The sequence below is a fragment of the Anabrus simplex genome, chromosome 5 (assembly GCF_040414725.1).
Source record: "Anabrus simplex isolate iqAnaSimp1 chromosome 5, ASM4041472v1, whole genome shotgun sequence".
Classification (NCBI taxonomy): Eukaryota; Metazoa; Arthropoda; class Insecta; order Orthoptera; family Tettigoniidae; genus Anabrus; species Anabrus simplex.
The window spans coordinates 81,215,582-81,231,005 of record NC_090269.1 but is presented as its reverse complement, the minus strand read 5'-3'; the positions used below and the strand labels follow the sequence as shown (position 1 = coordinate 81,231,005).

Below are 15,424 nucleotides of genomic sequence, written 5' to 3'. Positions count from 1 at the left end.
GTCAACTTTTAATTAAAATTCAAACTTATGTTGATACAATTCCAAATCATACATGATAAACACCAAGAATGTATTCCTCAAAGCTTTTTACTCATATTCCATGCATTAGATAAGTAACTTTTCTAATATCCCAGGCATCTTGCAATTTTTTAAAAACTATTTATTTTATGTTGCATCAACACAATGGCAACAATGGGATAGGAAAGGACTAGAATTGAGAGGGAAGCGACTGTGGCCTTAATTAACCAATATCGCCCGAATGCAAGCTCACAGCTGCGCGCCCCTAACCGTATGGCCAATTTCTTTTGTAAATGTAGCTCCCCCTTAATGGGTCTAATTTACTACAAGAGGGACATTTCTAATAAGCTGCACTATCCAACTGAACTATTACTTGTATACAGATTATACTTTTTTTAGGGCTACGAAGTTCAAATTTGCTAGGCCATGCAAAACTGTGATTCTTCATGCATTTGAATTGTACCCTGCCCTTAATTGGCTTATCTCTTCGGACAACAGCCATGCAAAATGGTTGAGCTTACTCATTTGTAAACACTCTCTTTCCCTCTTTCTGGAAAACAATGCTTCACAAGTAGGCTAACTCAACGGTTTGAGGACCGACCAACATCATAGTAGCACTGAGAGGTGAGTAGTGGAGAAATTTTAGACCACGTCAATGAACGCGCTCTCAGTCGGAGTGGAAAGGCATGTAGTGCATTTCAACGTCATGTTAGCAAGTACGAAAATCCTGTGTGTGTAAACTGCCTGCCAGTATGCCGACCAACCAACATCATAGTATCACCGAGAGATGAGTAGTGGAGAAATTTTAGACTAGGTCAATGAACGCGCTCTCAGTCAGAGTGGAAAGGCGTATAGTGTATAGCAGAAGGCGATTGTTGGGCAAATCACCAAGATCAACCCTTCTTAATATTACTTTACAAAGGAAATTTAATATGTCCTCCTATTCAATAAATACATACATACACATCTCCATCATTAGATGTAGTAGTAATAATAATAGTAATAATATTACTCCATCCAATGATGGAGATGTGTATGTATTGAATAGGAGGACATATTAAATTTCCTTTGTAAAGTAAAAACCGTCAATACGGAATGATTCTAATATCTTCTTAATATTACCGTATTTACGCGAATAATCCCCGCATATTTTTTTAAAAATTGAGGCACGAAATTGTGGTGCGGGTTTTATTTGCGTCAATGTTGGCAATAAGCTCTGGTTGGCATAATAAAAACGAAAACAATTCAGACTTCTAATTTAAAACTGCCTTTAAATTTTAAAAATAGTATTTTACACAGCAATTCAATGCAAAATGTCTCCGTGTCACGACAGAATGCGTCTTCCGTAACGCACAGGGGTAGCTTTCCGCACTTTCACTCACTTCAGTGTGTTGACAGTTTCTTTCTTAACTGCTAAGTTCGAGTGAAATAGTAATTCTTTTGCATTCAGCGTTTTAAGGAACGCCACAGTATCACATAACAGACAGTGTGCAAAGAAGCAGAATCCGCGAACACTGGCAATTCTCTTTAGTGATGCCGTCAGCTGGCAAAAAAGCGTGGCTCATAATTATAATCAATTCATACGCAACGAACAATATTGTCAATGACAATGAAACTGCATTGTTTCTTATGCCTAGCCCAAACAGACTTTTTAAAAGGAGATGGGGTCACTGTACTGTATTGCAATTCAGACAGAAGCGAAAGAATTCCTCCCCTCGTCATGTGAAATTTCAGTAAGCCACAATGTTTAAGGGAATCTGATACTTTCTGTGCAAAACGTGGCATCTGAAAATGCATACAGTACAGTAATCCATTGAATAAAGTACTTGCACAGGGGAGCCAGCATAGACTTCCTGTCTTTGAATATATATTTTTTTGTTTTCTTTCATAGCATAAGGTTATGATTGCCAGGGAGTTATCCAAGTGCATTATTTGAATACTGTAAATGCACCTTGTTGGATACATTTTGGAAATAGTTCTTTTCCATCGCATTTGAAAGGTTTAAATTGCAAATCAATGTTAATTGTATACAGTAACGGATCATAGAATATTTTTTGATGCGGCAACGGTTGGCATTTCTGAAGTACAAGTTGGCGGTTAATTAGAAATCACGTAATTTGAAGTCCAATTTTTGTGTCCCAACGACTTCATATTAACGAGGTTTTACTGTATCGCAAAACTAACATCTACCGGTATGTGTGTTTCAAATGTTTTCACTACACAAAAAAGAATTATCCACCACCAGTCGTGTTAATATCCCATAAAGAAAAGACCACATGTGAAAAGCGTTTCAGACATGGTGTGCAACGAATTTGTAAGTAATTTAGGAGAGGATACTAGTGATGCAAGAGACAAAGAATCTTTCTATCTACAGGGAATTGGGCCTACTTCAAGTTCAAATTACTAAAATACCTAGGCCTACTTGGTAATTTTCATGGCAAATATATTTTATAGCAGCGATAATGTATTTCTCTAATATGTTCATGAAAAGCAGCTATATTCGTAAATTTACACGGTCATATTTGCATAAAGACCACGTGGACCTCGTGGAGTGATATGAAATGCTTGTTTATGCCTATGTTACACTATCAATGGACGGAATTTTCGTTCATTTACTTTTTTTCAAAATGAGCCTTCCTATAATTGGGTGCCGGAATTATTCAGTGGCGGGGATTATTTGCGTAAATACGGTAATCTACAAAAAAATTATGGTATTCAAAGAAAGTTATCATTGAATGAAAAGGAAGGTTAAAATTTTTTCATAATGGTCCATATAGAACTGTAATTACAGTAAAATAGGTATATTTTTGGTTCCACCTTTTCCAATACAAAATAGTTTTTATGTGAATTAGGCTACATCACATGTTGTTCACATATAGAAGGTACTACTTTCAACAAGTCTGTCATCAGCCAGTGATACAAAAGGTACAAATTTCAAATTCCTAAAAACAATGTAAAAACGCATAACAAGAAATATAAAGTAGCTAATGTTAAGTTAAAATTAGATGAAAGTTCAGCACAAAAAAATTGAATTATGGGGTAAGTGCATTAGACCGTTGTGTTAAAATTCTTTTCTTTATCTTGGTGTATAGGGCAATGATGTTAAGTCTTATGCACACGTATTTGATACATTAGCTTGTGGAAACTCGGCCTTTAAACGTATTAAGGCTTGTGTCTTGTTATGAGATAAAACAAAACATCTAAGTTATGTGATAAATAAAATTCTGTTCTTATGACAATAGTGATGCTCAACGGTGACAGAAAAGACTTTAGTCAGGTGGTTCTTGAGGTGACCTTCACATGAACACCACATAACAAGACACAAGCCTTAATATGTTTAAAGGCTGAGTTTCCTCAAGCGAATGTATCAAATACGTGTGCATAAGACTTAACATCACTGCCCTATACATCAAGATTAAAAAGAGACTTAACCCAACGGTCTAATGCACCTCACTCATAATTCAAGTTTTTTTGGTGCTGAACTTTCATCTCACTGATTTTAACTTAGCATTAGTTACTTTATATTTCCTGCTATGTGCTTTTACACTGTTTTTAGGAATTTGAAATTTGTACCTTTTGTATCATTGGCTGATGACAGACTTGTTGAAACTAGTACCTTCTATATGTGAACATATGATAACAATGACATTTACAATAAGATACAAAAGTTGAAAACTAGAAAAGCGGCTGGAATTGATCAGATTTCTGGGGAAATACTAAAGACAATGGGTTGGGATATAGTACCATATCTGAAGTACTTATTTGATTATTGTTTGGTCGGAGGAGCTATACCAGATGAATGGAGAGTTGCTATGGTAGCCCCTGTGTATAAAGGAAAGGGTGATAGACATAAAGCTGAAAATTACAGGCCAGTAAGTTTGACATGCATTGTATGTAAGCTTTGGGAAGGCATTCTCTCTGATTATATTAGACATGTTTGCGAAATGAATAACTGGTTCGATAGAAGGCAATTCGGTTTTAGGAAAGGTTATTCCACTGAAGCTCAACTTGTAGGATTCCAGCAAGATATAGCAGATATCTTGGATTCTGGAGGTCAAATGGACTGTATCGCGATTGACCTGTCTAAAGCATTTAATAGGGTGGATCATGGGAGACTACTGGCAAAAATGAGTGCAATTGGACTAGACAAAAGAGTGACTGAATGGGTTGCTATATTTCTAGAAAATAGATCTCAGAGAATTAGGGTAGGTGAAGCTTTATCTGACCCTGTAATAATTAAGAGGGGAATTCCTCAAGGCAGTATTATCGGACCTTTATGTTTTCTTATATATATAAATGGTATGAGTAAAGGAGTGGAATCGGAGGTAAGGCTTTTTGCGGATGATGTTATTCTCTATAGAGTGATAAATAAGTTACAAGATTGTGAGCAACTGCAGCGTGACCTCGAAAATGTTGTGAGATGGACAGCAGGCAATGGTATGATGATAAACAGGGTTAAAAGTCAGGTTGTGAGTTTCACAAATAGGAAAAGTCCTCTCAGTTTTAATTACTGCGTTGATGGGGTGAAAGTTCCTTTTGGGGATCATTGTAAGTATCTAGGTGTTAATATAAGGAAAGATCTTCATTGGGGTAATCACATAAATGGGATTGTAAATGAAGGGTACAGATCTCTGCACATGGTTATGAGGGTGTTTAGGGGTTGTAGTAAGGATGTAAAGGAGAGGGCATATAAGTCTCTGGTAAGACCCCAACTAGAGTATGGTTCCAGTGTATGGGACCCTCACCAGGATTACCTGATTCAAGAACTGGAAAAAATCCAAAGAAAAGCAGCTCGATTTGTTCTGGGTGATTTCCGACAAAAGAGTAGCGTTACAAAAAAGTTACAATGTTTGGGTTGGGAAGAATTGAGAGAAAGAAGAAGAGCTGCTCGACTAAGTGGTATGTTCCGAGTTGTCAGCGGAGAGTTGGCGTGGAATGACATTAGTAGACGAATAAGTTTGAATGGCGTTTATAAAAGTAGGAAAGATCACAATATGAAGATAAAGTTGGAATTCAAGAGGACAAACTGGGGCAAATATTCATTTATAGGAAGGGGAGTTAGGGATTGGAATAACTTACCAAGGGAGACGTTCAATAAATTTCCAATTTCTTTGAAATCATTTAGGAAAAGGCTAGGAGAGCAACAGATAGGGAATCTGCCACCTGGGCGACTGCCCTAAATGCAGATCAGTATTGAATGATTGATTGAATGACTTACGATGTAATTCACATAAGAATTATTTTGTATTGAAAAAGGTGGAACCAAATATATACCTATTTTACTGTGAAAAGGAAGGGCAAGAATATGAAAAAGACTTCCTCGTAAACCTTTGGAACCCTTCCTGAAAAACATATGTTAAGAGATCCAATATGGCACGGCTTACAAAAGGCACTATACAGGCTTGTCAACGTCCGTGCATTCTGGCTAGTCCACACCAAAGTTAATAAACAATATTAACAAAACAAAGTTAATAAACAATGTTAATGAAAACATTTCTCAAGATGTTAATAAACGTTTGTTAACAAACTTCTTTAACATTGTGTCCACACCAAAATATCTGTTTGTGAGGTTACAATGGATAGGGTCAAGAAGAAGAAAATACTTACAGCTGCATCTTTCATTATTTTAATGAGTGCAATTAGAGAAAAAAGCAGACGCAAAGTGTGGCAAAGAAAAATATTGGAAAAGCGTTCAGAATTAAGTTTGGAGGGGACACTTATGTCAGAACTTTTAATTCATGATGCAGCAGGCTTTCAGAATTTTCTGAGAATGTCTCCACATGACTTTCAGTTCTTGTTGACAGTAATTGGGCCTGAACTTGCAAGAAATGATACAAATTATCGGAATGCCATCTCCATTAATGATAGGCTTGGTACAACTTTAAGATTCCTAGCAACTGGTGACTCCTACATTTCACTTATGTATTTTTCTAGAGTATCAAAACAAGCAATTTCAGTTATTGTGTCTGAGGTGTGTGAAGCTTTATACAAAAATCTCAAGGGATTGGTAAAGGTAAGAAACAAAGATAATATTTATGTAATCTATTTAGGCTAGTATGATTCTGATTATACACAAGTGGTTATGGAAGGTTATTCAGTGAGGAGCAAAACTGGTAATTACTTAATTATATTTACCACAATCCACTTTAAAAATAAGTTTAATTCACCATATATATTAAAAGTACATTAAAACGTTCCTAAAAAATTACAATACAAAAATAAAACTATGGTACCTTAGAACATAGCCAGAAGAATACAAAATTAAGAATACATTATAACTTACATTACACCCATACACACACTTCCAAACTCATGCTCTCAATCCCACACTTGCCCCCACTCACTCACTCACTCACTCACTCACTCACTCACTCACACTCACCCACACTCGCACTCCTACTCAACCCCACCCTATACTACACCAAGACCTGTAACATTTCACATTGATGATGCACAAGTGGACTTCGACCCTGACAATACCTCACAACAAATTCAACCCACTTTACAAAAGAAAATATTTATAAAATCCTCATATCAATACAAGTCAAGTCATCTGTTAGATGAAGCAAAGTCTAATTCAACCCAAAAGAAAAAAGGAAAAGGACTGGTAAAAGCACTGATGATATAAAATCAGAGGCTTACAGTGCATTTTAGCAAGTGGCACAAGCACCAGTGACACCAGAGGATGATTTTGATGTGTTATAACATGTTACTACATGTGTGTTTGATGTGAAATGTTACACGTTACGGTAAAGGATTACAATACAAAATTTAAAAAAATTACTACATAAGAATAGAAATACATTAAAACACAGCAGAATAATTACAATTAAATATACAATTGGAATATAGCATTAAAAATACTTCGCATTATGAAGTTTGTTCACTTGGAATTTCTAATAATATAGCTTCACCACCTTCATTAGGAAATTGTTCCATTGACACTTTAAATATTATATTATGCATTTCAAACTTCACTCTTGCCAGAAGATGAGGATTGTTTTTAAACTGGCGCAGTTCATTGCCAATGAAACGTCCATACACATCAAAATCATCCTCTGGTGTCACTGGCGCTTGTGCCACTTGCTGGAATGCACTGTATGCCTCCGATATGATATCATCAGTGCTTTTACCTTTTCTTTTCCTTTTTCTTTTGGATTGAATTTGTGAGGAGGTACTGCTTCCTTGAGTATTCCCCTTCATTTCCATCAGTGGAGGAAACTGACTTTCAGTGCTCACACTGCATATATCATCAGGGTCGAAGTCCACGTGTGTATCATCAATCTGAAATGTTAAAAGTTTTGTTATAATAATGTTGAAACACGATTAGTTCTTGACATTTTCATAGGCATACTATTTTCTTTGGTCTTAAATTAAATGATTAAAAGGGCATTCAACCATAATTTTTTTGTGTTAAGTTAAGGTACTATGAAACCTTTATTTGTTTGTTCATTTCAGGTTCCACAAGTTGACACACACTGGTTAAGAATAGAGAGAGGATTTTCTGGAGTATGGAATTTCAGTCACTGTATTGGGGCAATAGATGGTAAACATGTGGTACTACAATCCCCTCCAAATAGTGGTAGCCACTATTACAACTACAAAGGCACCCACAGCATAGTCCTTTTGGCTGAAGTGGATGCAAATTACATGTTTACTTATTTTGATGTGGGATCTAATGGGAGACTATCAGATGGTGGAGTGTATGTCAATTCTAGTCTATATCCAGCAATTACGAATGACCTATTACATATTCCGAAACCCTGCCCACTTCCTGGGAGAGAGATTGATACTCCATATGTATTTGTAGCCGATGAAGCATTTCCACTGTGCATGAATATCATGAAACCATTCCATGGTAGTTCTGAAAGGGGATCACCTGAAAGGATCTACAACTATCGGCTTAGCAGGGCTCGGCGGGTGGTTGAAAATGTGTTTGGAATAATGACAGCCAAATTCAGAGTATTCAGAAAACCACTAATGCTTGTTCCAGCTAAAGCTAGAATTATTGTGACTGCATGTATTGTACTTCACAACTTTTTGCGTAGAAATAAAGCTGCAAGAAATACATACACTCCTCCAGGTTCATTTGATATTGAAGATACTGAAAATGGGACAGTCACTCCAGGTTTATGGAGACTGGATGAATTTGAACTGCAACCTATACAGGAAGGACAAGGTAGGCCAGCATAAGATGCTAAGAATGTGCGCTTTGAATTTACAAATTACTTTTTGAGTGAGGAAGGAAGTGTGCCATGGCAAGATCAATGTGCATAAATCTGTTTTGGTTAGTGCAATGAGATTGTTATTCTTCTATGGTATATTTGTTTACATAGCTCATTAGTATAATAATGTAATCACAATACTATTCTTATGATACATCAATTTTCATTTGACTCTTACATGCTAATAGAAAAATAAGTATGCTACTATTACGATGTCGTTAACTCTCTTCAAACCAAGGGGTCACCTACATATTGAGTCCCCTGACAGTAATGTATATATATTTATGTATGGATAATCTCAATGTTAAGAATTATATGTGTAAAATAATAAATAGCCTACATGTTTACTTACCTCTACCTGTAAATTGCTTATTGTGGTCTCGCTATCTTCTTCCCTTACCATAAACACTAGCATGCTCTTAGCCTATATGCAAACCATTTTGGTGTATAAACACAATCCGGACTGCTCCCACTTTTTTTACTTTTCTTGACTTTCAAAAATTCTCTGTGGAACTGACCTTTGTAGTTTGTTAATTTTATGCTCAATATCATGTTGAGTGCAATTAAAGTCGGAGGCCAGTTCCGAGTAACTATCCTTTCGAGCATTCCTGTCCTTGTGGTTTGAATGCCGACTGTCCCACAAAACAGGATAATTCTGGTAGGATACAATTAGCGCCAAGACCTTTTCATTTGACCACTCCATTTCAACAAAATAATATTCTCATATACTTCCTGGTATTTCGTAATTCCGCGCAATATATGAGTTGCTTGCGATTCGATAGTCGATTTCGAGAGAAAAAAGTATCGAATTCCGCGCTACGAGTTTGCGTGTTCTAATTACGTCTTTGCGCATGTGTGAACCGAAATGTTAATGAAAACACGAAAAGTTAATGAAAAGTTTCATTCACAAAAGTTAAAGAAATTTTGTTTATCAACATGCTCGAAAAGGTAATGAACACGCTATTTTGTTTATTAACAGACAGAAATGTTCATAAAGTTAACAAAAATATCTTGGTGTGGACGTACCTTTATACATGGTTAACTCTTATTCTTGCCGAGTGGACAGTATGCGCTGCAGCCATGGAAAAGAGCCTCTCGAAGGAGGAGAGGGGCCCATTGTTTTCATGAAAGAGACTGGCCTGAACAATATTCTACAAAGTGACAAACAGTTTTCTTTTCATCAAATGTAGCAGCCCTGTGGCCAGATAAAATGTGAGCTCTGTCAGGGACAATATGAACAGTGGTGGTGATTATTGTTTTAAGAGGAAGTACAATTAGGCAACCATCCTCTATATAACACTAATCAGAGAAAAAGAACAGAAGGGGTCCGACACTTCGAAAAATGAAGGTATTGGCAAAAGGAAGACAAGGGCCACGAAGGGCGTGAAAATGAAAGACTCCCTAGGCCTCCATATGTAATACCGCTGGGGTCGGAAAAGAACAAGAGTTGACCACGGGAGGTCGGATAGGATAGATGAAAGTGAGGAGCCTGCGAGAAGAAAGTGGAAGCAATGCCAGGGTTCAGGCTAAGGGCCCCATGGTCGCCAACCCACGCACCAAAGTTCAGATCCCCCCAGGCCCCTTTTAGTCGCCTCTTACGACAGGCAGGGGATACCGTGGATGTTATTCTACCACCCCCACCCATAGGGGGGACAATAAGAACATTGCCTTCAACACAGCCGGCCAATACACAGAAGATCATTGCATTTTGCTAATCTACACTACCTCATTTTTAACTCTTCTAGATATAATAATAATAATAATAATAATAATAATAATAATAATAATAATAATAATAATAATAATAATAATAATAATGACATGTGGCCTCCGAAGAGGCCTGGTGCAGGTCTTTCGAGTTGACGCCGTACAGGCGACCTGCGTGTCTGTGAGGATGGGGCCCTACCTATGATGAATTCTAATGATGAAAAAGGCACATACACCCAGCTCCCGAGCCATCACAATTAACCAATGAAGGTTAAAATTTTGACCTGGCTGGGAATCAAACCCGGGACCCACTGGACCAAAGGCCAGAACACTAACCATTTAGCCATGGAGAGGAATACTTCTCGGGGCAGGTTCGTGACTCCCTGGCAAGCATAAAGGAAGAATCTCTCCTCTCTGCTACTCCAGGTAACGTATAACATCACATTTCTACGATTCCAAACAAGCAGGAAGGGTACCACAACATCAACTCCGCTGACTTCAGGATCAGAAGACAGCTAGAGCGAACCAACGACGGTCCGAAAGATGAAAGAAAGGAGCCCAGCACAAGCATATGGAAGTAATGTTGGAGTTCAACCTGGCGTAAAGTGCACACCACATCTCACAAATTACTTGTTGGAAAAAAAGAGAGAAAAATATGATTTTAATTGGTCAATGCTTCTATTCCCAACTTCGTAAAAAATGAAATGGAGTTTGGCTTTTAGTGCCAGGAGTATCCGAGGACAAATTCGGCTCACCAGGTGCAGGTCTTTTGATTTGATGGTGGTGGTGGTGGTAATTATGGTTTTAAGAGGAAGTACAACTAGGCAACCATCCTCTATATAACACTAATCAGAGAGAAAATGGAAGGGATCCGACACTTCAAAAAATGAAGGTATCGGCCAAAGGAAGAGAAGGGCCACGAAGGGTGTTAAAATGAAAGACCCCCTAGGCCTCGAGTATTCTAATACCGTCGGGGACAGAAAAGAACAAGAATTGACCAAGGGAGGTCAGATAGGATAGATGAAAGTGAGGAGCCTGGCACAAGTAAGTGGAAACAATGCCACGACTTAGCTAAGGGCCCCGTGGTCGCCAATCCACACTCCCAAGTTGAGAGACCCTGGGGCCCCTTTCAGTCGCCTCTTATGACAAGCAGGGAATACCATGGGTGTTATTCTACCACTCCCACCCACAGGGGGATTTGATTTGACTCCCGTAGGCGACTTGCACATAGCGATGAGGATGAAATGATGATGAAGACGACACATACACCCAGCCCCCATGCCAGCGAAATCAACCAATGATGGCTAAAATTCCCAACCCTGCCAGGACTCAAACCAGAGACCCCTGTGACCAAAGACCAGCACGCTAAGCACTTAGCCATAGAGCCAGACCCCAACTTGGTGAGGCTGCATTACAGCCCGGTATGGATTTCTTATATGGCACAGGCTATACCGTTTTCTGTTACAATATCAATATTTAACATACTGCATCCAAGACCAATGCACGGAAATATTTTACATTAATTTTCGGTATAACATCAGCAACAATCAAGGGGATCCAGTACAGCACACAAATTAAGAAGTGGAATCTTATAAATCCAACTCATGTTTCTGTAGAGGAGATCAATGCCACTGCCAAGAATCCACCCATCTGCCTTACATAGTGTCTTTAATTTTATAGTAAAACACTGTGAAACAAATGACATTTTCCAAAGTAGCCACGTGAAGGATCACTTCTCTTGGCTGAAATTATTCAATATGGCATTACTCCCATAAATCAAGACAGAATATATATTCCATTAACTGCAGAACTATACTTCTCAATGAATGTGTTATTATTATTGTTATTAATTAGACCAATGGTTTATTTTGAATGGTCTGTGGCAAACAAAGCTACACTCCCTTTGAAATGCTCTTTGCTGAACACACCTGACATGTTAGACCAAGAAGGTTTTTTTGCTGCTATCAAGGACATGCTAGGGCTAAGACCAAGCACTTGACACGGATTTCTTAAAAACAATGTATTTTCCTGGCCTATGAGCCCTGAAAATACAGACATCATCACTACCATAAATCAACACAGAATATATTTCATAAACATATCAACTGGGGAACAATACTTCTCAATGAATGTGTTGTGGCTTTATTATTATTGTTGTTATTAATTAGACTAAAGGTTTATTATGAATGGTCTGTGGCAAGCAAAGCTCTTTGCTAAACACACCTGACGTGTTAGATCAATGAGGTTTCATTTTGCTGCTATCAAGGACATGCGAAGACCAAGCACCTGACAGTGATTTCTTAACAACACCGTGTGTATTTTCCTGACCTACGAGCCCTGAAAATACATTGTTTATAACGACGGCCTTGAGAGCCTCAACTGCTACAATCTTTCAACAGTTGGTAGCACTGTCCCTCATGCCTGTTGTAGCAAGCTCACACTATGCTAGTCCTTAACCACTCGGTAATTCTTCCGCAAGCGGGCCGCGTAAAGCAAGAATCGCACGTCACCAACATTAAACAAACAACATGGCGCACCTCAGACGATGTAACAGACGTTACACGAACAACAAGACGCAGGTCGGTGACGACAAACAGCTATACAGAGCTGCCAACCTAAGAATATCTAGTGACAAGACCACTGGCCTGGATAGGTCAGGTCCGGTTAGTGACAAGACCACTGGGCTGGATTGGTTAGGTCTGGCTAGTAACAAGACCATTGGGCTGGATTGGTTAGGTCTGGCTAGTGACAAGATCATTGGGCTGGGTGCAAGCAAATGGGGTCTGGGGGCGTAAGCCCCCGGGTTAGAGCCGCAAAGCGGCCCCAGCCTCTAGTATCCCGCGTGACAACACAATTGGTCTGAATTAGTTAGGTCCGGCTAGTGTCAAAACCATTGGTCTGGGTAGGTTAGGTCCGGCTAGTAACAAGACCATTGGTCTGAATTATAGGAAAGTCCCTCAATTTATGTTCATCTACACACTTTTTGCAACAGAGATTGAATGTTAAAAAACATGCCATAATTACAGCGGGGGATACAATTTCCCCTAATGTGGTAACCCTGTTGGCCACTGATCATGCGATCTCTAATGGGAAAAAAAATTACATAAACTTCTTCACAGCAGATCACAGCTGATCGGAGCTGGCCAATAGGAACAAAGATAATAGTGGCAATTCGTTCTTTCATGCTGTTTCGCTTTCAATTCTCCTATATAAATAAGAATGCTTTTAGGGGCAGGATGGTGGGTTTCTAGAAGCGTAGAGGAAGGATTTCTCTTCTCTGCTACTTCAGGTATTGTAAAACATTACTTTTCAATCATTCCTCACAATTCCCAACAGCAGCCTGCCTACGGAAGCGTCACCAACCACTCTGCAGTTGTACCCAATTTTCAATGGCCATGAATAATGTACAAAAATGTACCATTCTTTGTTGCTTGCATTTCCATGCCCACATCATAATCGCATTAATTCCTGTATTCTACTGACACTAGACATAAAAATTAAAGAAGTAAAAAACATGTTAATATACTCTACACAAACAACACAATGCAATACTAAATACCTGCCAAGCATGGTATTGGGATGTGCTGTGAAGAGAGCAGGATCCAATATAAAACGAGTATTATCCACCACCAAAGTAATACGTTCGTCACTCAATGGTGTACCCATGATATTCGATGCTGTGGCTGAAGAACCTGGTATTGAATCATTGTCTCTATCTCTATTGTGCTGGTTCATTTGATTTTTAGCTGGTCCCAACGAATGATGTTGAGAACGAGACCTGTAATGGTACAACTATGTTAAAAAGAGGGTTTATAAAATACACCCAACACAGCCCCCCTCGTAAGTTCCAAATCAAATTTCCTTACTTTTCCAAAAGATCAAGAATTTGGGGAGAACTTGCCTGTTCCGAGGAGCCATGTTGAGTGATTGTTTGGGAGTAGCTACAGGGTGTACTCTCTGGTCATTAGATCCACCAGTACTCTGCCTCTGGACTAAGCATGGCTTTGGTTTTGAAGCTGATCCATAACTACGAAAAAAATAAAAAATAAAATAATTTTAAAGTTGTGGGAAAATAGCATTCTATCTATTGTGTAGTGCAGATAGGTTTAGATGTAAACGAAGAATTACTAATTACCTCAATCGGTTTTTGTGGTAAACCCTCCGTCTCCTATCATCCGAATCATGATAATCCTCAGTGTCACTGCTACTCTCGCGATCATACGAATGGCGATCTTTAGGTACTGACATTGCACCACCAGTACAACTGCATACACAGAAAAACTGAAGTTACAAACGCGTAAATTTTCTACACCACAACCATTATTAAATCCTTACCAACACAATGAAGACAATCAGAGAAATAATTCGAAGGAAAAGATAATGGTCACTCACACAAAGCAACTGATAATATTAAATTGGTACTCAGGAAACCTTAGCTTTTCAACTACTTTCGTAAGACAGGACGAAATTAAGTATGAATATAATTTAACCTCATTTCCATCGCACTTTACATATTTCATTCACACAAAGAAATATCCTCATTCTACAGAAAAACCAGTAATGACAACAGACCGCACTCAATTACACCTGTACGGAACTACTTTTTTTTTTTTTACCGTCTTATAACTCTACGTCATGGAATAAAACTGGCGCAGTAAAGAAAACAATGATGACAACATACTGCCAAATAAGCTTAGACTGTGCTGGAATAATTTGGCAGCACATAATGCACGGGGATCTCCACCAGATGGAAGGTAATTATACCACACCACATTTACACACCGAAAATATTTAATTCTATATAAGACGAAACACAAGACAAAATAATTTTTACCTTCATTATGATCTATAAGAAATGTCAAATTATGTACTCTTTCCAAATATAGATAAATATTACATGTCAGAAGTGTATGCCTAATCCCATTCCTCAGAACATAATTTCAGAACTTTCTTGGATGTAAGCTTAACAGGTTTATGAAATTCCGATAAGGGACACGTCATGTCGACACCACATATCTACATTTCTCCAGAAAACACTCTGCTATAACTGCAATGACCGAGCTCGATAGCTGCAGTCGCTTAAGTGTGGCCAGTATCCAGTATTCGGGAGATGGTAGGTTCGAACCCCACTGTCGGCAGCCCTGAAAATGGTTTTCCGTGGTTTCCCATTTTCACACCAGGCAAATGCTGGGGCTGTACCTTAATTAAGGCCACGGCCTCTTCCTTCCCACTCCTAGCCCTTCCCTATCCCATCGTCGCCATAAGACCTATCTGTGTCGGTGCGACGTAAAGCAGCTAACAATATATATATATTGCAATGTAAGCACAAACTTTATTATAGAATTTGGCTGATTCATTTTTACGTAAAAACTAAAAAAAGGTAAACTCGTGTCCTCATCCCGAGGTGGCGCAGCTCTTTTCAGGGACACCCCCATTGGAGGTGAGCTGCATGTACCATTTCAACCACATAGGAC

General features: G+C 38.5%; 1 protein-coding gene across 3 annotated transcripts in view; it reads right to left on the bottom strand.

The window, feature by feature from the left end:
• Positions 1-14,578, bottom strand: part of mri (mrityu) — a 188,868-nt gene extending 174,290 nt beyond the window's left edge. The window contains exons 1-4 of one of the 3 annotated variants that reach the window (XM_067146974.1): positions 14,343-14,578; positions 14,086-14,214; positions 13,852-13,977; positions 13,510-13,728 (exon numbers count right to left, since the gene is read on the bottom strand). In XM_067146974.1, the coding sequence (XP_067003075.1) occupies positions 13,510-13,728; positions 13,852-13,977; positions 14,086-14,214; positions 14,343-14,470 (602 nt within the window). In that variant the 5' untranslated portion in view covers positions 14,471-14,578. The remainder of the gene's footprint in view (positions 1-13,509; positions 13,729-13,851; positions 13,978-14,085; positions 14,215-14,342) is intronic. The other 2 variants (XM_067146975.1, XM_067146976.1) reach the window with 2 other exon arrangements.
• Between the last annotated feature and the right edge of the window lie 846 nt (positions 14,579-15,424).